This window comes from Vanrija albida (genome assembly GCF_041260175.1).
Source record: "Vanrija albida strain AlHP1 chromosome Unknown contig_4, whole genome shotgun sequence".
Taxonomy (NCBI): Eukaryota; Fungi; Basidiomycota; class Tremellomycetes; order Trichosporonales; family Trichosporonaceae; genus Vanrija; species Vanrija albida.
The window spans coordinates 1,490,486-1,510,732 of NW_027191423.1; the positions used below are offsets into that span (position 1 = coordinate 1,490,486).

Genomic DNA, 20,247 nt, shown 5'->3' on the forward strand with positions numbered 1-20,247 from the left:
CACAAAGGCTTAACGTGGAAACATCAGAACCAAAGCTTGATTGCCCACTCGCCAGAGTGACCCCAGGCAGACGCCGATGCATGCACAGCACTGCACACCCCGGTGCATTCGGAGCTTTGCATCACACATCCACCCTCTCGACATCTGACCGCAATGCCCACACCTTATGTCACCTGCTAGCTCGCTACATACTTGAAACGGCATGGGCAGATTTCACAATCTCGACGCCGCCGCACGCTACCTAGCAATGTCAATCACGCGCCACCGCCATGCAGCGCCAGCCCAGCCCAGCCCAGCCGCTACGCTACGCTACGCCACGCCGCCGCCGCCTGCCTCCCCCGCGCTCCCCCCTTAGGCACTTTCGGAATGTGACCAAGCTAAACCGGCCTCTGCCCATTGTTTTACGTTGATGCTACAGGTCGCGGTTGCCGTTGCTCGTCGGCAAACCCGTTGTTGGGCTGGCAACCCGTAGTTGCGTCGTCGCGCTCGCTGCGTGCATACCGCTTCAGGGCATTCTCGTCCCAACTCTGTGCCCTGACCTTCTCATGTCCTCGTAGTGCCTCGCGCCTCAGTACTGCCTCCCCCTGCCCTTGCTCGCCCTTGCCCTTGCCTGCCTTTCTGCTGCTTGACTCCCCCCTCTTGCCCCCTTGGGCCGCGACCGATCCCCCTCCCCCCACCCCTCAAAGTCAAAATCTCCATTCGACTTGCATCGTCTACTTGCTACCAAAGCCGCTGAAACTAATGCAAAACACACGTAAGCGCTCTTTCTCCGACACAAACTCTCCTTGTACACCACTCACCTAAAGAATCCTGCTGGCTTGCTGCTCGGAGCACCGCTGCTGTTACTCGCTTCACTAGAAGGCGGCTTTACAACGGACCCAAATAACGTCCCCTGAGAGGCGGTAGGCGCTGGCGGGAGTGGCGTGTGGCCAAGCCTGGCAGCGGACCCATGGGCTCGCGTAGAAGGAGAGTTGCGGCGTGAAGACGGAACACTCGAACTAGCCAGCGTCCCGGGATCGAGCACCAGTTTGATTCCCGAGAACGAGCCCGCGACAGGTAATGGCGAGCTCGTCGCGACATTATTGGTCGATGTCGCAGGACTCGGCGGAGCGGGAGTCGGAGACTGCGCAGCGCCGCTAGCGGGTGCATTGGATGAAGCACCAGGGGTAGGCGCAGCGGCCGCAAATCCAGCAGTTGCAGCTGGTGGCGACTTGACGTACTTCGGCGTTCTCGAAGTGGAAGCCTCGAGGTTCGACTGCTGCTTTGGGCTCTGCTTGAAGCTGCCGGGCACAGGCATGCTGTCCACATGCAGGGGCCCCTTGGCGACAGATGAGTGCGCCACGAGGCTCGAAGGCACGAGACGGCGCTGCTCCTTGCCGGGCTCTAGCTTGGTGACGACAGCGGCCTTGCGGTTGATGCGGAGTCGGCGCGACTGGTCCAATGCAGCCGCAGCGGCCTTGCGGACATCAGCGGTCGGCTCAACCGATGGCTTCGAGGTGGCCGCCTTGCTGCTCGTCGCCTGGGGCGTTCCGAACAGGCCGCCTGACCGCGGCGCGGGCGATCCGGCAGCCGACGCAGGCGAACGGCTAGCGGAGATGCTTGACCGCTGGCGAGCCGGGGTACCAGGCCCAGGAGTGGTCTCGCGCATGCTGCGGCCCAGCCCAAGGTCGCTGTACCGGCGCGACAGGTCGTCGATCACCTGGTCGCGGTCACGAACCGCCGCGTCGACGTTGCGCAGGGTGCGCTGGATGCGCTCGAGCGCTGGCTGTTGCGACAATCGGCGGCTGTCGCGATTCTGCTCGGAGCGTCGTTTCAGGCCAGCGATCCCAGCATTCAGCTCGTCGAGCCGAGCCTCGTTCATCTGAACGACCTTGCGCAGGCGAAGCTGCGCTGCGGCCTGCTGGGGACTGAGCTCCTTGATCTGCATGGCTCGAGCAAACGACGGGTCCTTCCGAGCCTTGACAAACTTTTCAGCCTGCCCCACCTTCATGTCGGCTAAAAGAAAAGTCAGCACGGGGACTCGGACTGTCGCCACACTTACTCTTCAACATCCGTGACTGCAGTTCCGCAAGCGTAATGTCCGACTGGCGGACCTCGTAGCGCACGGACGCAATTTCCTGCGACAGCTCATCGGTGATGGCGAGGACATCCTCGAGTGCGGAGAATGGCAGAGTTGTCTGCTGCGAGATGGTGGACGACGTCGCCGCAGGGAAACCAGGCGAGTCGAGTGCGGCGTGATAACTCGCGTTCGACTTGAGTGTCGTCTTGAGCTTGGAGACGTCAGCTCGGTCAATTTGAGGTTCAGCCCACTTACCATGTTGAGATCAGCCTCGACATCGGCAGCGATGCGCTCCAGCGTAGCTGCCATGGTCTTGGGGTGCGCGGCCGGTGCGGCGGGGGTCGTAGGCGGAGGAGGGCGCTTCGGAATGGTGAATGTCTGCACAGGCGCGGCGGCAGGAGCGGGCGGAGCAGCTGGGGTAGCAGGAACGGCGGACAGTGGCGGGGGTCCCTGCGCAAGGCTGAACGGCTTGGGCGTGGACACGGCAGGAGGTACGGCCGCGGGAGCAGGCGAAGCAGGTGGCTTGCCCAGACCGAGGCTTACAAACGGACTGGCGGCTGGGGCCGAGGGTGCCTTGGCCCCGAACAAGCTGCCGGGGGCCGGGGCCGGAGCAGCAGGCGTCGGCGGCGCAGGCGTGTTACCAAACAGGCTGCCTGGGGCGGGCGCGGAGGTCTTGCCAAACAGGCTGCCCGCGGCGGGCGCGGGAGTGTCGCCAAACAAGCTGCCGGGGGCCGGAGTTGTAGCAGAAGCGACCGTGGCAGGCGACTGCTTGCCAAACAGGCCACCTGCGGCCGGAGCCGCGGTAGGGGGAGCAGTGGCAAGGGGCTTGTTGCCGAAGACGCTGCCCGGAGCGGGAGCAGCAGTCGTCGAACCAAACAAGCCCGCCGGTGGGGCCGACCCGCCTGGCGGAACCGCAGCAGTTGGGGGCGGGGCAGTTCCAGCAGGCTTAGCAAAGCCAAACGACGCCGGGGTGGTCGTCGCGGGTGTCTTGGCACCGAATGCACCGAAGCCACCGGCGGCTGGGACGGCGGGGGGGTTGGGAGGGCCAGTGGCCGCCACCGCTGGCTTCACACCAAGTCTCGGCGCCTCACAGACTTGGCACTTCTCCTTGGCAGAATCGGGGTTCTTGAGCTCGCAATCATAGCAGGTCCACTCCGGGCCGGACGACTCCGCTGGGACAGGGGCAGCGGGCTTCTGGCCAAAGCTGAAGCCTCCAGCCTTGGGGACTGCGCCTGCCGGGGTGAAGCCGCCAGCCGGCGGCGCTGAGGTCGTCGACGTCGAAGGTGCGGCCGGCGCCTTTGTGCCAAAACCTGCGAACCCGCCAGCAGCTGGGACAGTGGGGGGCTTGGGGGGGCCAGTGAGCGCCGCGGCGGGCGCTGCACCTGGTCTCGGCGCCTCACAGACAGTGCACTGCTCCTTGGCCGAATCGGGGTTCGTGAGGTCACACGTTTTACAAGTCCACTCAGGGCCCGATGATGCAGCCGGAGCTGGCGTTGCAGGCTTCTGGCCAAAGCTGAAGCCGCCTGCCTTGGGGACCGAGCCGGTGGGGGTGAAGCCTCCAACGGCGGGTGCAGACGACGAGGAGGCTGGCGCCTTGACTCCGAATCCGGCGAAGCCGCCGGTGGCAGGGACAGCTGGCGGCTTGGGTGGGCCAGCGGGGGCAGTGGCGGGAGGAGCAGCCGCGCCGGGGCGAGGGGCTTCGCAGAACTTGCACTGCTCCTTGGCCGAGTCTGGGTTATCGAGCATACACGTATCACAAGTCCACTCAGGGCCTGACGATGCAGTGGCGGCTGGCGTTGCAGGCTTCTGGCCAAAGCTGAAACCACCGGCCTTGGGCACTGCGGCGGAGGGTGTGAATCCTCCCGTGGTGGGGGTCGAGGTCGGGGCAGCAGGGGTCTTGTTACCGAAACCGAAGCCAGCAAAGCCACCAGTGGTAGGCACAGCGGGGGGCGCGGGGGGCTTAGGTGGTCCAGCAGCTGCAGGAGGGACAGCAGCACCAGGTCTAGGAGCCTCGCAGACAGTGCACTTTTCCTTTGCCGAGTCGGGGTTCTGGAGCTCACAATCTTTGCAGGTCCATTCGTCTGGCGGTGAGACGACGGGCTTGGTGGTGAACGGAGGGGTGTCGGAGACCTCCTTGGCGTCCCCCTTGTCGTCTCCGCCAAGGCTGAACACTGGCTTCTTCTCATCCTTCTTGTTGCCGAATCCGAATGGCGAAGGAGCGGCGGAAGCAAGGCCGAGGCCGACGCCAAATTGTGACTTGGGCGACTTCGACACCGCCGCCTCCTTGTCCTTCTCGTCAGGCGAAGGCGGGGTCGACGCAGCAGGCGATCCAGAGGGAGTCGAGGCTTCGTCCTCGGCCGAGCGAACAGGAAGCGCACTCAGAGGCGACGAGGTCTTCGGCGCATGCTTGTTCGTAAAGGTCGCCGAAGGGCTGCCAGGCTGAGGATGGATCGGAGTCTGGTTGGCAGGGGGTCCCAGTCTCGATAAGAGCGATGGAGGCGACGATCCGGGCTGGGTAGCGAACCAAGTAGGCGACTTGGGGGGTTTGGAGGGGCTCGCCTCGTCGTCGTCGTCCTCCCCCTCGGAGGCCGTTTCGTCGTCTTCGGGGATGGTGTCCATTTCTGGCGCGTGGACAAAGGAAGGTCTGCTGCGAATCGAGTGTTCCTCCTCGTTCAGATCCTCTTCATCCTCGTCGCCCTCCGCGTTCTCGTCCTCTTCGTCTTCGAACCCGGCGGCGTCCTCCTCTTCGTCATACTCCTCGTCATATTCCTCATCATCGTACGCCTCTTCGTCGTAGTCGTCATCGTCGGCGTTCTCATCGACGTTGTCCTCGGGGTCGACGATCTCGTCGGGGAGGCTGACGACCTCGGGCGCAACTGTGGGAGTGGAGGCGGCAGGGCCAGGTTGTTCGGGCGCTGGGGTCTTCACGTCGTACCCCTCAGGCATGACGGCCTTCTCGGGCTTCGGAGCGTCCACGGGCGTAGGCTCTGGCGATTTGGAAGGGGCTGGGGCGAAGACCGAGTCCTTCTTTGTGGTAGAGCCAAACGAGAAGGGCTTGGCAGGACCGTCGCCAAACACCGATTTGGTTGTGCCAGAGGCAGCAAATCCAGCGAACCCGCCAGTGGACTTCTTGTCGTCGCTGCCTGAAGCTTTGGCGGCGAATCCACCGAAGCCACCAGAGATGTTGCTAAAGGCCGAGCCAGCTGCGGGAGCGGAGGCAGGGGAGGCCGTCTTGGTCTGGCCAAAGCCTGATGACTGTCCAAAGGCGGAGCCACCAAAGGCCGTTGTCTGACCGAACGCGGGCTTGGAGGCCTGGCTCGACGGGCCGCTGCCAATGGCGGAAGGCTTGCCGAAAGCGGATCCTGCGGTGGGTGGAGCGGATGTCGGAGAGGAAGCGAAGGCAGAAGGCGTTCCGGAGCCAGTGAAGGCTGATGTCGCCTTGGTGGCACCACCACCGAAGGCGCCAAAGCCACCAGCGGTGGCAGACGCGAAAGCAGTAGCGGGCTTGATGAACGACGAGGTCGATGACGGGGCCGGTGGGGTAGCGGGCTTGGACATGCGGGCCGGTGCCTCGTCATCGTCGTCTTCGAGACCTGGGACGCGCGCCTTGCCAGCGGGTGGCGAGGGAGGCGGAGAATCAAGACCGGGGACGGCCTTGCTGGACGAGAAACCCGTATCCAGAGAGCCGAGGCCGAAGGCGTCACCACCAGCAGGTGCTGGAGGCTTGTCGTCGGCCTTCTTTGCGAATGGGTTGGTGTTGCTACCCTGGCCGAAGAGATTCGTTGGTGGCGTCTTGGAGTCGGTGGGGGCCGCCGCAGGCTTGTCTGAGGGGGCCTTGTCGAACGCACTTCCGCTGCTGCCGCCGAACGCGCTCTTGCCGAAGCCGCTGCCGCTGCCAAAGGCGCTACCGCTGCCGAATGCACTGCCACCGCCAAACGCACTGGATCCGAAAGCTGGCTTGGCTTCCTCTTTCTTCGGCGCGGTGCTGGCGCCTCCAAAGTTGAAGGCAGGCTTCGAGCCGAACGCAGAGTCTTTGGGCGCAGAGGAGCCGAAGGCCGAGCCGCCAGACGAGGCGCCGAACGCGGTGGTACCGAAGGCTGAGCCAGTGCTTGCCTTGCTACCAAACGCGGATTGGGCAGTCGATGACTGGCCAAAGGCTGACGGCGTGGAGGACTGCCCAAACGCTGATGGCGTGGAGGACTGCCCAAACGCTGAGGATCCGAAGGCCGAGGGGGTGGAAGACTGCCCAAAGGCTGACGAGCCGAAGGCAGGCTTGGCGGCGGGCGTTGTGGATAGGGTGGACGACTGGCCAAACGCAGAGGAGCCGAATGCCGGCTTGGCCGGTGCAGCGGCCGGGGTAGTGGTCTGGCCGAAGGCTGAACCGCCGAAGGCGGGCTTGGCCGGCGTGGTTGAGGGTGTGGTGGACTGGCCGAACCCAGAAGACTGTCCAAAGGCCGGCTTGGAGGGCGTAGCGGACTGGCCGAACGCAGGGGCGGGGGTGGATGACTGTCCAAAGGCAGACTTTGCGCCGAACGCAGAGCCACCGGCTGGTGCGCCGCCAAACGCGGACTTGCCAAAGCCGCCGAAGGCGGGCTTGGTCGCCTCGACTGTCGCGACGGGTGCGATGGTTGCGGCCGTGGGAGCCGGAGTGGCAGCTCCTGAAGCGGAAACCATGTAGGGGTAGGGCCCAGCGGCGTCCTGGCGGACGTCAAAGCTGATGATCTGGCCCGACTGGCTGTAGACGAGGAGGCGAGGGGCCGGCGGCAGATCTGGGAGTTCCTCACCGGCAACCATGCCACGCTTGATGACCTTTGTGCTGGTGAAGTCGAGCTCGAGGCCGAGGGCAGACGTTCCATCCCCTGCGGCAGGCAAGCTTCCGCGGGCCGTCTCCTCGAGGGCAACGATCTCCCACTCCGGCGTCGATGTCTTGTCCGCCGGTGGCTTGCCCACCATCTGGCCAATCTCGGCGGCGGCAGCTGACAGAAGGAAAGCAACGTGTTTGGCTGGTCCCCACTGCTGGAGGGCGGCGTAGAGACGGAAAGCGGATGCGCGGCTGGGGTAGCCCATTGTGTCGCTCATGTCGAAGAACTTTGTGTATGTGATCTCCTGTTTGTTGCGGTGGATGACGTAGAGGTCGAGTTCATCTCCGCCCTCGGCGCTGTAGCCAGCGAGGAAGAGGTCGTTCTCGAGCCACTGCAGGAACGCGGGCTGCTCGCCATTCAACTCTGGCGGGGCTGGCACCTGGTTCTTGACCTCGCCCTCGGGGGAGTACTGGACGAGCTTGCCATCGGGGGTGCCGAGCACGATCTGCTTGCCCTTGACCGACCACGATCCGGAAGTGAACGGGCCAGCGAGGGGCTTGGAGACCTGGGCCTTGGCAGCATCGACGAAGACGAGGCCCTCCGGCGCGAGCAGCGTGACCAGGTTCGCCTGCGGCTCGGTCGGTGCGGCCGGGTTGGGCAGCACATCGAGCAGGTTTGACGGGATGCCCGATGTGAGGGTAGCGTACGGCGCCGTGTTTCCCGCTGCGAGGTCCTGGAGCTGGAAGAGCAGCACGGCAGCGTTGGCGGTCACGACGACGAGGCGCTGGTCTCCGGTGGCGAGTCTGGAGTCGGTCAGCACACATCGCGCGCCCAAGCCCAACTCACTTGATCCACACGGGGCGGGCCGGCAGGGCGACGGTAGCGACGGGGGTCGAGGTAACATTCGTCGCGTCCTTGACCGCGTCTTCCACGAGCTTGTGCAGCGCCGAGAGACGGTGCACGCGAATGTCTGGGGTCAGCGAGCCCTCTCCACCTCGCCTACCATTGTTGCCGCCGACGATGAGCAGGTCGGCCGCGTTGGCGACGGCCAGCAGGCTGGTCTGCGCCGGCAGGCCGTCAAGGTGCACTGGGTCCGAGACGCGGACGTACACCTCGTGGTTTGTCTTGACGAGCTTGAGCCACTGAGGGGGGTTAGTGTTGCCGCCGGCGCTCTCGCGACCCACGTCAATGTCCACCTCGTCGCCCTCGAGCAGGCGCGTCGAGGGGCCAGCGGGGGTGTCGCCCATGGCCAGCGCGCCGAACGCGTTGGAGCTAGCCATTGTGAGGGCGCCGCTGTGAGCTGGTTGATGAGAGAGGGAGAGAAAGCGAGCAAGTGGATGCCTTGACGACATTGTTGAGCTGCAACTTTCGGTTGTGTGGGGATTTGCTCCCGCCGCCGCAACGAGTTGCATCTCGGCTTGTTGTTGTCGGTCCGCTGCAATGCTTCTGTCCACTGCCTCCTTCTCCCCTTCCCCCCACCTCACGGCACGCACCCGCACCCGCACCAGCGCATGCCCTACGTCCCGCTGCACGAGCGCATCGACCCGCCGTCCAGAGCGATCCGGTACGCGTCGCCCGACCTCGACCCGCGCGCGCCGCTGGTCACCGACTCGCCCGCCATGTCCGACGACGAAGCTGGCCCGAGCCGCAAGCGGCGGCGCGGGGGCGACGGGGACGGCGAGGACGGGGGCGCGCCCAACGGCGAGCCCGAGCCGAGGGCCTCGTACACTCCCCGCGGGCCGGCGGCCATCGCGCCGTCCATATTCGGCATCGCGCCCCGAAACGAGTTCACAAAGGTCGTCGGCGAGTTCATCATGGCCCACTGCCGCGGGCGCGAGAACGTCGAGGTGGAGATCAAGCTGGGCACGCTGCATGCGCCGGGCGATGGGCCGCCGCGGCGCGTGCGCATGCCGGCGATGACTGAGGCTAGTGAGCAGCTGTTGTTGGGCGTCTCAGTATTGCAGCTGACACCCCAGTCGTGCCCTCCGACTGGCCGGTGGGCCGGTTCGCGTCGACCATGAACAAGGTGAGCGAGCGCCGGCACGCCCCTCTGACCCCAGAAACAACACTTTGCGCTCAACGGGCTGCTCAACTCGGCGGTCGAGGGCGCGGCGCGCACGCCGACGCCGCTCAAGTTCTTCCGCGCGCGCCAGGTCGACAGCTTCCACTCGGCCCAGGGCGGCAAGGTGCGCGTCTCGCGCGACCCGCAGGGTGCCGTCATCCCAGACGGCGTCGTCAAGAAGAGCAACATTGCGCACCTCAACGTCTACTCGCCGCGCGAGGCGTTCGACTGGCGCGTCAGCTGCAACACTGAGACGCCGGCAGAGCTGCCCACCAGCCCGGCTCAGAATACCCGCCAGAAGGACCGCGCGTGCTACCGCCACCAGCTGTGCCAGGTCGACTTGACAGTCGTGACTGCAAGAGAGAGCGCACACGACCCGAAGGCACATATCACCTACGAGCTCGAGATTGAGATCCTCGACGTGCCTGCGCTCATTGCCGAGGGCGAGAAGGAGGAGCGCGGCGACCCAAACAACCGCTTCGATGAGATCCTCCAGAGCGTGCTCGACACGGCGCGCATGCTCATCAAAAACGTCAATGCCTAGCCCACCCCCACGTCTATTCCATCTGTATATGCATCAAGATACTATGCCTAGAACCACTTTGCGTTCAGGGCTTTTCGCGAGACGGCCGGCGCGGCGATGACGCAGCCGACGAGGAGCACGCCAAGCGTGACAAGCAGCTGGAGCTTGTTGAAGCCGTCGCCGAGAATGTCAAATGTGCCGCTGGGCTGGACGCTGCGCGAGCAGAAGAGGTCGAGGCCGCCGGCAAAGATGAGGCCAGTCGACTCGAGGAGCGTGGGCGCGGTCGTGAGGAACTCGAGCCCGGCAACGGGGTACTTGTGCGAGACGACAAAGGACGCCGGCGAGCGCAGGATGGGCTCGTACGGCATGATGCCCTCCTCCTTCTCGGCCGTGGTCGGCTTGCCCTTGGGGCGGCGTGGGTCGAGGATGCTGCGGGGGTAGGACGCGACCTGGCCCGCAGAGTTAAGGTAGACGACGTCCTTTGTCGTCACGCCGTACTGCGATGTCGTGAACGCGAGCGCGTTGGCCTTGGTGTCGATGATGAAGGAGGAAGACAGAGCCTTGATCTTGGGCACTGGCGCCAGCGTCGACCGCCCGGCGCTCTGCTCGATCCCGTCCTCGTAAAGCTCGACCGAGCCGAGACGCCAGCCGCCAAGCGCCTCGCCCGGGCCCTCGAGCCATGTATACACGAGCCAGTTCTCGACGAGCGCGGCGTTGACGTTCTCGCCAACAATGTTGGCGAGCTCGACCTCGTGCACCGTCGCGCCGGTCGTCGTGTCGATAACGTACACGTGGCCCGTGGCCGTAGCCTCCGTGAGCGTTGTCACGACGGACAGGTGCGGGTTGAGGTACTTGTACAGGACCGACTTGTCGCCGAGTGCGCGGCCAAACGACGCGATGCTACTCGGCGCGGTGGGGCTGTTGGCGAGGACCTTTTGGCCGGGGAACGAGCGGGTCCAGAGCTCGTTGCTGGAGAACACAAAGCCCTCGCCCTGGGCGGCAGGGGAGAAGCCACGGAGCGTACGTCCCTCGTCCAGGCGGCTGAAGAAGAAGCTACCTGACTGGGACTGGAGCAGGTCGGCGACCTTCTTGCACTTGGGGAAGATGTGGAGCTGGTCCTTGTCGTCGATGACAGCGACGACACGGTTCGAGGTACAGCAGTTGATGTAAGTCGTCAAGAACGACTGCTTGGGGGCGCCAGCAAAGATTTCCTTGCCGGCGGGGACGCCCCGCTCCTCGTCGACATCGCCAGCAACCTCGCCAGTGAACGCGTCGATGTGGTAGCCGACGGTGGCCGTGTTGCCGCCGCGGGTGCGCGCGGCAATGACAGCCACCTGGGGGTTGCCGACCTCGCTGAGGTTGCGGGTGAAGTGGACCTGGTGCACCTCGAGCTCTGGCCCGTCGCGTGCAAACACGCCGAGGTTGCGCGACCACAGGATGTTGCCGTTGGCCGAGTCGAGGCCAAACACCTTGCCGCCGCGGGTGACAGCCACGAGCAGCTTCTGAAGGCCGAACTGGTCGCGGTGGAGGCGGTCGAGCGAGAGGGGCGGCGTGCGCGTGACCACGTCGGCAGAAGACAGGCGCTGGGCGAAGCGCACGGCAAACGCGGGCAGGTTGCGGAGGTCTGAGATCTGGCGGGTGATGCGGCCGACGAACGACTCCTCGAGTAGCGTCTCGAGCGTCTCGTCGAGCTCTGGCTCGCCGAGGTCGACGAACCGGACGTCGACAACGTCGGCGAGCGACTCTTCGCGCGTCCACTCCACACCACCGTCACGGTCGACGGACAGGATGGCGCCAGACGCTGTCGTGAGCACAATACGGCCAGCGCGGCCAATCGCGACGTGCTTGACGGGACCGTGGGCAGCGATGTCCGGGAGCACGCTCTCCCTCGTGGACGGTACTTGCTCACGGTACCGTTCTTCCTCTGGAAGGGATTCGTCGTAGGCGAAAGTGGTGGTCTGCACGACAGTCGCCTTCTTCTCCGGGGCGTAGTACATGCGCGAGAACACTCTCTCACTACGCGAGGCGGCGTAAACATCACCAGAGTGGCCGTCCGAAGATTGCTGCCATCAGCGACGTCAATATCACCACTCACCGATCCCTCAAAGCTGAAGACGATCGAAGGGTGGTAGAACCCCGCCGACACGATCGACACGGCACCGTTCTCCTCCTGCGCGAGGAAGTAGTTGGGGCGAGGGCCGGCCTGCACGAGGCTCACGAACCGCCGGCCCGAGCCTTTGGGGAGCATGTCGTATGTCTCGCCGATCGAGGCGACCGTCTTGTCGTAGGTGCCGCCCAATCTGAGTTCAGCGGAACGGACGCGCCCCGCCTCAAGCCATACGGCCGAGACGGTGCCGTCGCCAGGCGAGACAAGACGCGCACTGGCTCCGCCATCATCCAGCGCGCTGGGAATCTGGATCAGGTCGGTCGGCGACCGCTCATCCCCGAAGCTATCAATCGTGAGGTAGGAGAGGGAAGGCTTGGAGAAGCCCGATGTGACTGCCAACAGGAAGAGCCGGTTGTTGCCCAAGGTCATGCCCTTGAACCGCACAGTATCGGGCGACGGGAACTCCCATTCCCAGGTGACCTTGCCGTTGTTGGCGATCGCGGTGACCCGCTTTTCGGCAGACAGCACATACGTTGTGGTGTACGAAAGCACCGCGCCCGACGCCTCGGCGATGGGACGCTCCCACAATGGCTTGCCAGTGTCGACGGCGAAGAGGCGCGCGCCGCCAGACGAGAGGAGGAGGACCGAAGAATTGGACCCACTGTGGTGGTAGCTCGTGATCTTGTCGTCCTTGGCCAGGCTCTGGCGCCACACGACAGCGCCTGAGGCATCGACTGCGGCGAGCACGTTGGCCTCGGTGACGGCGAGCCAGAGGTCGCCAATGTTGGTCCTGGCGATGGTGGGCGGCGTCGGGGCAAGCAACGGCTGGCCGATCTGGGCGCGGTGCCAGTCGACCACGCCGGCCAGGTCGGCCTGCAGCCCTGCGACGAGGCTGACCAGCGCGAGGAGCGCGGACAGGAAGAGGAGGAGCGGCGGGGGGGTTGCTCGTGGCCGCATGGTGGGGTGGGAGATGGAGCCTTGTGGATGCTGCCAGCCGAATGTTCAGTTGGCTGACGCGCGCTGTCGTCGTCCCAAGTTGGCGGCGGTCGTGGCCCCGCATTGACGGAAGCAGAGTGGCGGCGCCGACGACTCGTCCTCTCACCGAAGTCCCATGCATCACTGCGAGACAAGCCCAACTGCATTGCACTACGAATACAACTCAAAAATAATAACAATGGGCAGATGCCCTCTTCTGATGGCACGGTAAGCCGCGGCACAAGGTCGCCGCGGCCACCGCGTTGCGCGCACGGCCCGCCTAGTACTCCGCAATCTGGATGACCTTGCCGACGGCCTGCCGCCTCCGCTTGCCCTGCTCTGCAAGCGCATTGCTGGCACCGACATCAAAGTAGCCAAAGCCGCCGAAGAAGTCCTCCTCGTCGTCCAGAGTACCGGCTCCCTCTTCGTCCTTCTCGTGGTCGCTCAAGCGGCGACCAGTACGCGCGTCGCGAGTAACGCCCGAGTGGTCGACGAACGCCTGCGGCCGCTCGTTGGCCTCGCGCCAGAGCTGGATGATCAGACTCCTGACCTCGAGCAGGTACGCCTGGAGCGTCTTGAGCAGACGGCGGGTCTGCAGGTGCTTGGACGACATGCACACCGAGATACCCTCGTCCTTGATGATGTAGCCGATACCGTAGCCCTCGGGGGTGACGGGACCGAAGCCGAAGAGGCGAAGGGCGGGGTTACCGCAGTTGGAGGTGGAGAGGACTGACGACGAAAGGGTGGAGTAGCCCGGGTCGGTGAAGAGGGCGGGGACGGTCTCCTTGGGCAGGCCGGACTTCTCGTCGGCGTGGATGACCTTTTGGATGAGCGAGTACATGGCGTAGAGGTGGCGGTCCTGGCCCTGGCCGGCGCTGCACTCGCGGGTGAGCTCAGTGTGACGCTTGCACGCCTTGCGGAGGGCGTCAATCTTCTGAGCCGGGGTGGCATCCTCGGAGCAGAACGTCTTGACAAACTTGACACTGGGTGTGGTGACAGAGCGGATGGCCTCGGTACGGCCGTGGCGGAACGCCTTGGTCATGGCGGGCTCGTATGTGGACTCGACTCTGCCGTAGAGGCTGTAGTAGGCAGCCTGGAACGCCATCTGGACAAATGCGTCGGGCGAGAAGCCATGGCGCTTGATAAAGTTGCCGCCGTAGCCGCGGAACTCGAGCGCCTTGGTGTCGTTCTGGCAGATGAGGTCGGAGATACGCGTCTCGGCAAAGCGGACACCAGCGCGGAGGTCGGGCGTGAGGCGCCAGTCGAGCTTCTTGGGGTTGGTGTCGACCTCGACCTCGATGTCGTCGGGCTCGCGGGGCGTCTTGGAGCCCTTTGCGAAAGGCGAGAGCTTGGCCTTGAACAGCGACGGCGTCGACGGGTTGATGGTCTTGGCGAAGAGCAAGACTAACTCGGTGAAGACGTCACCGACGTAGCGGAGCACGGTGTGGCCGTCGACACCAGTGTGCTCAAAGTTGACACCGGCCTCGCCGTTGCTGCAGACAATGATCTGCAGCTTGTCGTACCAACGGTTGAGGCACGTGCCGACCTGCACACCGTGCTCGAGGCGGTAGCCACCACAGAGGAAGTTGGCGCACAGCTCTCCGACGTCTGCGGGCTCGGCATCGTCGAGACAGACGACGAAGAGCGACGACTCGACGATCGACAAGCAGCGCGAGTTGTGCTTGTTCGAGTCGCGGAGCTCGCCGCGCATGCGCGACCAGATCTTGCGGTTCTCGGTGGTCAAGATGCCGACGGCGTTGGTCGAGGTCTGGTTGACGGGGATCTTGTCGGCGTCGGCGACAATGCCCTGGAGGTTACTCAGGATCTCGCGGTCGCTGAGCATGGGGCGGTTCTTGGAGTCGAGAACGTCGAACCAGTAGAACTGGCCACGGCGGATGACGACGATGTGACGCGACTGGTCATACGTCTCCATGCGACAGCCGGTGTCGGTGGGAACACGGGAGGTGGCAAACAGGCGCTCATACTGGCTCATGTCCAGGGGTGCTCCCCTGATGCTGTCTGCCTTGAGAACACCATTGCGGAGGTCGTGGATGAAGAAGAGCGACGAGAGGATGAGGGAGGATGCACGGGACAGCTGAGGGTCGTTGCGTGGGGTGACGTCTGATGAGAGGACAAAGAAGGGGTTGAGGCTGAGCACGACCGAATCAGAGTGCGAGAGGTACGATTCGTCTGTGATGAAGGAAGACGTCAGCGATCGTCGCGGGGCTTCGGGGCACACCCCTCCATCGCATCACCACCCCCCACCCCCACCACCGTCGCGCCACTCACACCAAAACTCTTCAATGTAGCTGTCTACGCCCTGGTCATAGTCGACGAGGCGCTGTTGCCACTTTGCGCCTTCTCCCGACTTGAGGAAGCGGTCGACGACGGCCTTTGTCCTCTCGTGGTCCTCTGGTTCCTGGAGACCCTCGAGTGAGGCAAGGTAGCGGCGGCAAGTGTCCTCGAGCTTTGGGATGGGAAGCTTTGCGGCGACGTTGGGGTACTTTGCGAGGAAGCCCTCTGCCTGCTCGCGCTTTGGTGTGAGGGCGCCTGCCGGGATGGGTGGGCTAGACGAGAGGCCGTTTGTGCCGTTTGTGCCGTTTGCGGCGGCGAAAGAGGTCATCGAGTGGGGTGTGTGGGAGGGGAGTGGGGGGGATGTCGGGGGGTAGTAGGCTGAGGGGGAAGAGATGTGCGACATGTGTGATGACTTGTTTAAGAAGGGCTGGCGGGGAGGGGGAGGGAGGGGAGGCGACACTGGTGGCTGCGTCGTCGGAACTGTCGATGCGGGGGTGGAGTGGGTGGGTGGGTCGCCGCCGCCAAGCCTTGGGTCGAGCCAAACAGGGGTGGTGCTGGGTGCTGAGTGGGTGGCTCGGATCGTCTCTGGGGGTCAAGTTTTGCACGTCGACCCGACCCGGTTAGAGACAAAACCGACAAGAGTGTGCCCAGACTGAGGCCGGCTGCGGCGTCGTCGTCGACAAGAGAGGAGGCCCATTTGCCCATTTTGCGGAGAGATGCGGGGCCATTGGGCACACAAGTGACGACGACGGCGGCAACGGCCGTGCCTGGCAAAACAGCAACACCCGAGTGTCATCGGGCAAATCGTCGTAACAAATCCCCCTCTGGGCTGGCTGGCTCTCACTCAAACCGACCACTCATCACTCGTCGTCGGATCATCGGAGATTCCACCGTTGTAATAACTCCCCCCACCCCACCACAGCCAAGTGACTGCCTTCCCTCCACTCTTGTACCAACTGCATTACCCGGTAACCATCTCTGCCTTCCCTCTCTGCCCTCTCTGCCTCTCGACGCCGCCTTGCTCGCCTTGCCCTCTGACGCCTCCGCGCCTCCCGCCTCCAGCCTGCCAGCAATGCCAAACGACGACGAGTTGTGGGCGCGCCTTAGTGCCCTGAGGGGCCCATCATCATCATCCAAACTTTCCTTGGACCCCACCATCTCCGCGACAACAACAGAGGCTGCAGCACAAGCGGCAAAGGACGAAGACGACGAGCTAGAGCGCATAGCAAACTCGCTCCCAGAGGAGACACGAGACGAGGACGAGGACGTGGCTGCACTCCTCGCCAGTCTCGGCGCCGCGGCCGTCCCTACCACTGTGGGTGTGAACGACCATGACGACATCACCACACCGGACCGCTTCACTTCCGCCCTCGAGAAGGAAGCCGCCGCCGCCCTCTCTGCCGCCCACGCGTCGGGCTATCTCAACGCGCCCGACCACGCACCAGAGTCGCGGAACACTGCCGCATACCGCGGCGTCGACCAGGGCCCCGCGGTCGAAGACTTTGAAACCGAGGACGAGATCCTGGCGCGTGCTTTGGCCGAGGCTGCGATCGAGGACGAAGAAGACGCGGCAGAGGCAGGGTTGACGGCTGGCACACCGGCGCATGGCTCGCGAGCCGGGGCATCCACGGGGCTCGAGGGCGACGACGCGTCGGCCGCGGCGGCCCTGGCGTCGCTCTCGGGCCTGCAGACGCTGCCCGCGCTGCCCGACCTCGAAGACGACGACGAGCCGCTCGACGCCGAGTCCAAGGCGAAGATGGACGCACTCCTGGGCCTCCGGGGCCCGAGTCTCTTCCCCGCCACGCCCACACGCGACCCCAAGCCCAAGGGCGACACGCTCGGCCCGCCGCCCCGTGCGCCTGGCCAGGGGTGGAACATTCCGGGGTACGACGACGGGCGCGACGAGGATCTCGACAGCTGGTGTTGTGAGTGTGCTGTGCCGGAGCTGCTGCCGCGGCCGAGCTGACCCGCAGCAATCTGCAACAAGGATGCCGAGCTCCGGTGCCGCGGGTGCGACGGCGACCTATACTGCCGCGAGTGCTGGGCCGAGGGGCACGGTGCCGGGCCGGGCAAGGAGCAGGGGCACAAGGTCGAGCGGTTTGCGTGGTCGCGGGGGGCGTGAGGCCGGGTGGAGGTGTTGTGCCGACGGTGTGGGTGCTGCCGACGGGAGATTGGCGAGCAGTTCGGCAGGCGCGACAAGGACGCGCGCAGACGACGACGCGCGACGCGACGACATTTGACCGCCGGCAGTTGAGGTCGCCGGCGGCAGGTGGGATAGTTATCACGCGCATTCCTCCTACGTCAGTAGAGGCGGCATGTGCCATTGTTGTATCATATATCATGCATAGTTTGAGGTGCTCGACAAGACCAAGCAGCACACGTACGCCGGGACACCGCCGCACGCACACCACGTGGTCTCGTCTTGTCTCGCAAGAATATCAGCGACGTATAGTCCTCGACGAGCCAAGGGGAGCGAGCTCCAAGCAAGTAGAGGGTGGACGTCGCAACGCCGGCCGGGCAGCTCGAGAGCCGCGCGACACAGGTTGTCTAGACCTAAGCCGTTTTTCTTCCAGTGCGGCTAGTAAGGGCACCCCGGGGGAGGTAGGTGCGCCCTAGGCAAATGCGCCTGGGTGCACCTGCCGCTAGGCAGGTGCTGGGGGGAGGGAGGGGGAGGAGAGAGAGGGGGGGAAGAGAGGGGAGGGGGAAGGGATGCCGAGGAGCGAAGACGAGTGACAGCCTACCGCCTCGCCTCGGCCGGGTCAGTGCGTGAGTCGTGCCGTTGCGCCGCGGGTCACGTCTCCATCGGTTGTCGGTGAGAGGTGAAGTGTGGAACAGAGTGTTGTGGGCTGGAAAAATGCTTAAGAGGGGGCGGGGGAGGGGGCGGGAGCAGATTGCAGTTTGGTGCGAGGGCCTCGCACCCACGACCTCCACATTACAGCCAGCCAGACGCGACGCAGCGAGCAGCTCAAGGCCGCCTCGCACCCGACGCGATTGACCTCGTCCTGCATCGAGTGCATGTATCGGCGCCGATTCAGCGGGGATCGGCCCGCTCCGCATGCTTGCTTACTCAATTACTCAACCTGCGCGCCGCGTGGTCGACGCACGCAGCCGAGCTCTTCCTGGCCTGGACCACCTGCGAAGTGTGAAAGTGCGAGCGCGCGAGCGTGGTGCGCGACGCGAGGGGTGGTGGGTCGAGCCAAGTCAGCTGCGTGAAGTGCACCACGCTCGCAGGGATTACTTCCGACCGGCAGCTTCTGCAAGCAGTAAAGACGTCGGCGCGATCACTGTAATCAGGTCCACGCGGGGAGGCGTCGGCTCTGGCTCACTGCCGACTTGGGCTAGAGTCGATGCCGCTGCACGATACCGCTGTGCTGGATCGTGCTGCTCCACGCGCCAAGCAGGTCCACGCGAGATCGACGCGCACTGCATATGACGGCCTGGTGCACCGCGCACCGCGCGACGCACCGACGCGCGCACCAACATGGCAGTGTGGCGTTTGTGGCATTTCGCCCGCCCGCACACATTGCCATGCCGAGAAGTACGACATGTCTCATGTCGCTGGCGCGCGCGCGCTCGGTCGCTCCGTTCCCGCGAGCAGGGAGCTGCCAGAGCCGCGCGCGAGCGAGCCAGCAGGTGCAGCCTCGGATGCATGTTTCGCACCTGCACGCATGCTCCAGCGCCGTCCGCCGTCCGCCGTCCGCCGTCCGCCGTCCGCCGTCCCGACCCCGCCGTGCCTGGTTTCGAAATGGCCCGTCCCCCTGTCAGCGTGTCTCATGAGATGGCCGCTTGGTCAAAGGGTAGCGGGAGGCAGAGCCGTACTGGCCGTACTGGCCGCATACTGGCCCGCAGCTTCCAGACGTCGACACGGGAGTCATGCTCTACCGCTAACGTACTACCCAGGAATGTCGCGGTGTGCTGGGGCTGCTGGGGCTGCTGGCGCTGCTGGCGCTGCTCTGCTGCTCACTCCCAACCTACCCCTACCTAGGGCCGCTGGACGCAAGGCACACCACCTCGGGCCTAACTTTATCGTCTATGCCCACGACCCCGACGCCGCCGCTGCCGCCGCCGCCGCTGCCACACCTCCGCGTCCACGCCCACGCCCACACTCACGCTCTCAACACCACACACCTGCTACATAAGGGGATGGCGGGTTGCGAAGCTGGGAACCCGCGACCGACAACATGTCCCCAGCACCGACGAGCTGACGTTGTCCTCATCACAACAATATAATCGCGACCGACGATCTCAAGCATGCCGGCTCTCAACACACCGCTGGCGCCGCCCATCCCAATCCCGCCAGAGCCACAGACGTATCGCCCGCCACCAACTCGCACACGAACCCAGCCACCGCCACCACCACCACCGCCGCGCACCATGCCGCCCTCGTCGCACCCCTTCCTCACCGACCAGACGCCGTACCTCGACCGCCGGTTCAGCTCGGCCTCAGCCCGCAGCACGAGCAGCGCCGGCTCGTACCGCACCCACCGGAGCAGCAGCGGCTCGAGCGCGGGGGGCAGCGGCTCGGCGCTCGCGCACGACCCGTGCTGGCCGTTCAGCCGCGCGTCGGCCTCTGGCCCGAGCTCGCGCAGCGGCAGCAGCAGCAACAACCCGCCGGCGTTGCAGCCCTCGGCGCCCATCTACCCCGCGAGCTCGCGCGCGTCGCAGCCCGTGTCCCGGACCCAGGCGTACAGCCACCTCTCGGTCGCGAGCACGCGGAGCGCGCCCTCAGCGAGCCCGCGCTCAGCCGCGCTCCACATCAACCCGTCGGGCAGCTCGACGACGTCCAACTCGCCCGACGCGAGCCCGACCACGCCGGTGCACGCGACAATAGACCGCTCGTGCCTCGTGTGGATGCGCGAGGCAGAGCAGCACGAGTACCTGTTTGGCTCGGTCGCCAGCCGCGACACGAGCCCGCGCGAGGCCCACCGCAAGCTCAGCCTCCTCCACCCCGACGAGCTGGCAGAGAGCGTCGAGGAGCTCCGCGTAGACGACGACGGCGCAGAACGCGCATGTAGGATCAACCTCAAGTGCCGCAACCGCTTTGGCCAGCGCTTCTAGGTGCGGCTGGCTGGCTGCAGAAGCCAAGTTTTCTCCGGAAACCGCGGAGAGGCGGGGGTGCCCCTGCCCGCTGTCCGCGGTGCCGCGCCGCGCCGAAACCGGAGCGGAGTACACGCACGCCGCCCGCGCGGCCCCGACATGCGAGATGCACGCTGCTGGCCACGACGCCGCCGCGCAACCCGGACCGGCGACCAACCCCTGTCCGCCTGCCCGCCTTCAGACCGCGGCTGTTGCGGCGGGCCCGCCGCAGCCCTCTGCCACATCCACCCCCACACCCCACCCCACCCACATCCACGCATATACACTACTCGCACCTCTAATTTGTAGTATGTACACGCTGGCATGCCATGTTGTATGTCCGATATG

At 65.2% G+C, this 20,247-nt stretch overlaps 6 protein-coding genes across 6 annotated transcripts; 3 read left to right on the top strand and 3 right to left on the bottom strand.

The window, feature by feature from the left end:
• Positions 1–713: 713 nt before the first annotated feature.
• Q8F55_005292 (uncharacterized protein) lies at positions 714–8,141 on the bottom strand (the record flags this gene model as incomplete). The annotated part of the gene is made up of 7 exons (XM_069353782.1): positions 714–738; positions 801–1,995; positions 2,042–2,270; positions 2,315–7,664; positions 7,708–7,831; positions 7,865–8,003; positions 8,046–8,141. 7 exons carry the CDS (start codon positions 8,139–8,141, stop codon positions 714–716), a joined length of 7,158 nt encoding a protein of 2,385 aa, XP_069208424.1.
• Positions 8,142–8,372: 231 nt separating this feature from the next.
• CET1 (mRNA-capping enzyme subunit beta) lies at positions 8,373–9,467 on the top strand (the record flags this gene model as incomplete). The annotated part of the gene is made up of 3 exons (XM_069353783.1): positions 8,373–8,790; positions 8,838–8,887; positions 8,922–9,467. The coding sequence occupies 3 exons, from the start codon at positions 8,373–8,375 to the stop codon at positions 9,465–9,467; spliced, it is 1,014 nt and encodes a 337-aa protein (XP_069208425.1).
• Positions 9,468–9,514: 47 nt separating this feature from the next.
• Q8F55_005294 (uncharacterized protein) lies at positions 9,515–12,510 on the bottom strand (the record flags this gene model as incomplete). Its single annotated transcript, XM_069353784.1, has 2 exons — positions 9,515–11,509; positions 11,542–12,510. The coding sequence occupies 2 exons, from the start codon at positions 12,508–12,510 to the stop codon at positions 9,515–9,517; spliced, it is 2,964 nt and encodes a 987-aa protein (XP_069208426.1).
• A 298-nt stretch (positions 12,511–12,808) lies between these two features.
• Positions 12,809–15,151, bottom strand: YAT1 (carnitine O-acetyltransferase yat1; the record flags this gene model as incomplete). Its single annotated transcript, XM_069353785.1, has 2 exons — positions 12,809–14,718; positions 14,818–15,151. The coding sequence occupies 2 exons, from the start codon at positions 15,149–15,151 to the stop codon at positions 12,809–12,811; spliced, it is 2,244 nt and encodes a 747-aa protein (XP_069208427.1).
• A 744-nt stretch (positions 15,152–15,895) lies between these two features.
• Positions 15,896–16,945, top strand: Q8F55_005296 (uncharacterized protein; the record flags this gene model as incomplete). The annotated part of the gene is made up of 2 exons (XM_069353786.1): positions 15,896–16,748; positions 16,797–16,945. The coding sequence occupies 2 exons, from the start codon at positions 15,896–15,898 to the stop codon at positions 16,943–16,945; spliced, it is 1,002 nt and encodes a 333-aa protein (XP_069208428.1).
• A 2,129-nt stretch (positions 16,946–19,074) lies between these two features.
• Q8F55_005297 (uncharacterized protein) lies at positions 19,075–19,881 on the top strand (the record flags this gene model as incomplete). The annotated part of the gene is made up of 1 exon (XM_069353787.1): positions 19,075–19,881. One exon carries the CDS (start codon positions 19,075–19,077, stop codon positions 19,879–19,881), a length of 807 nt encoding a protein of 268 aa, XP_069208429.1.
• Between the last annotated feature and the right edge of the window lie 366 nt (positions 19,882–20,247).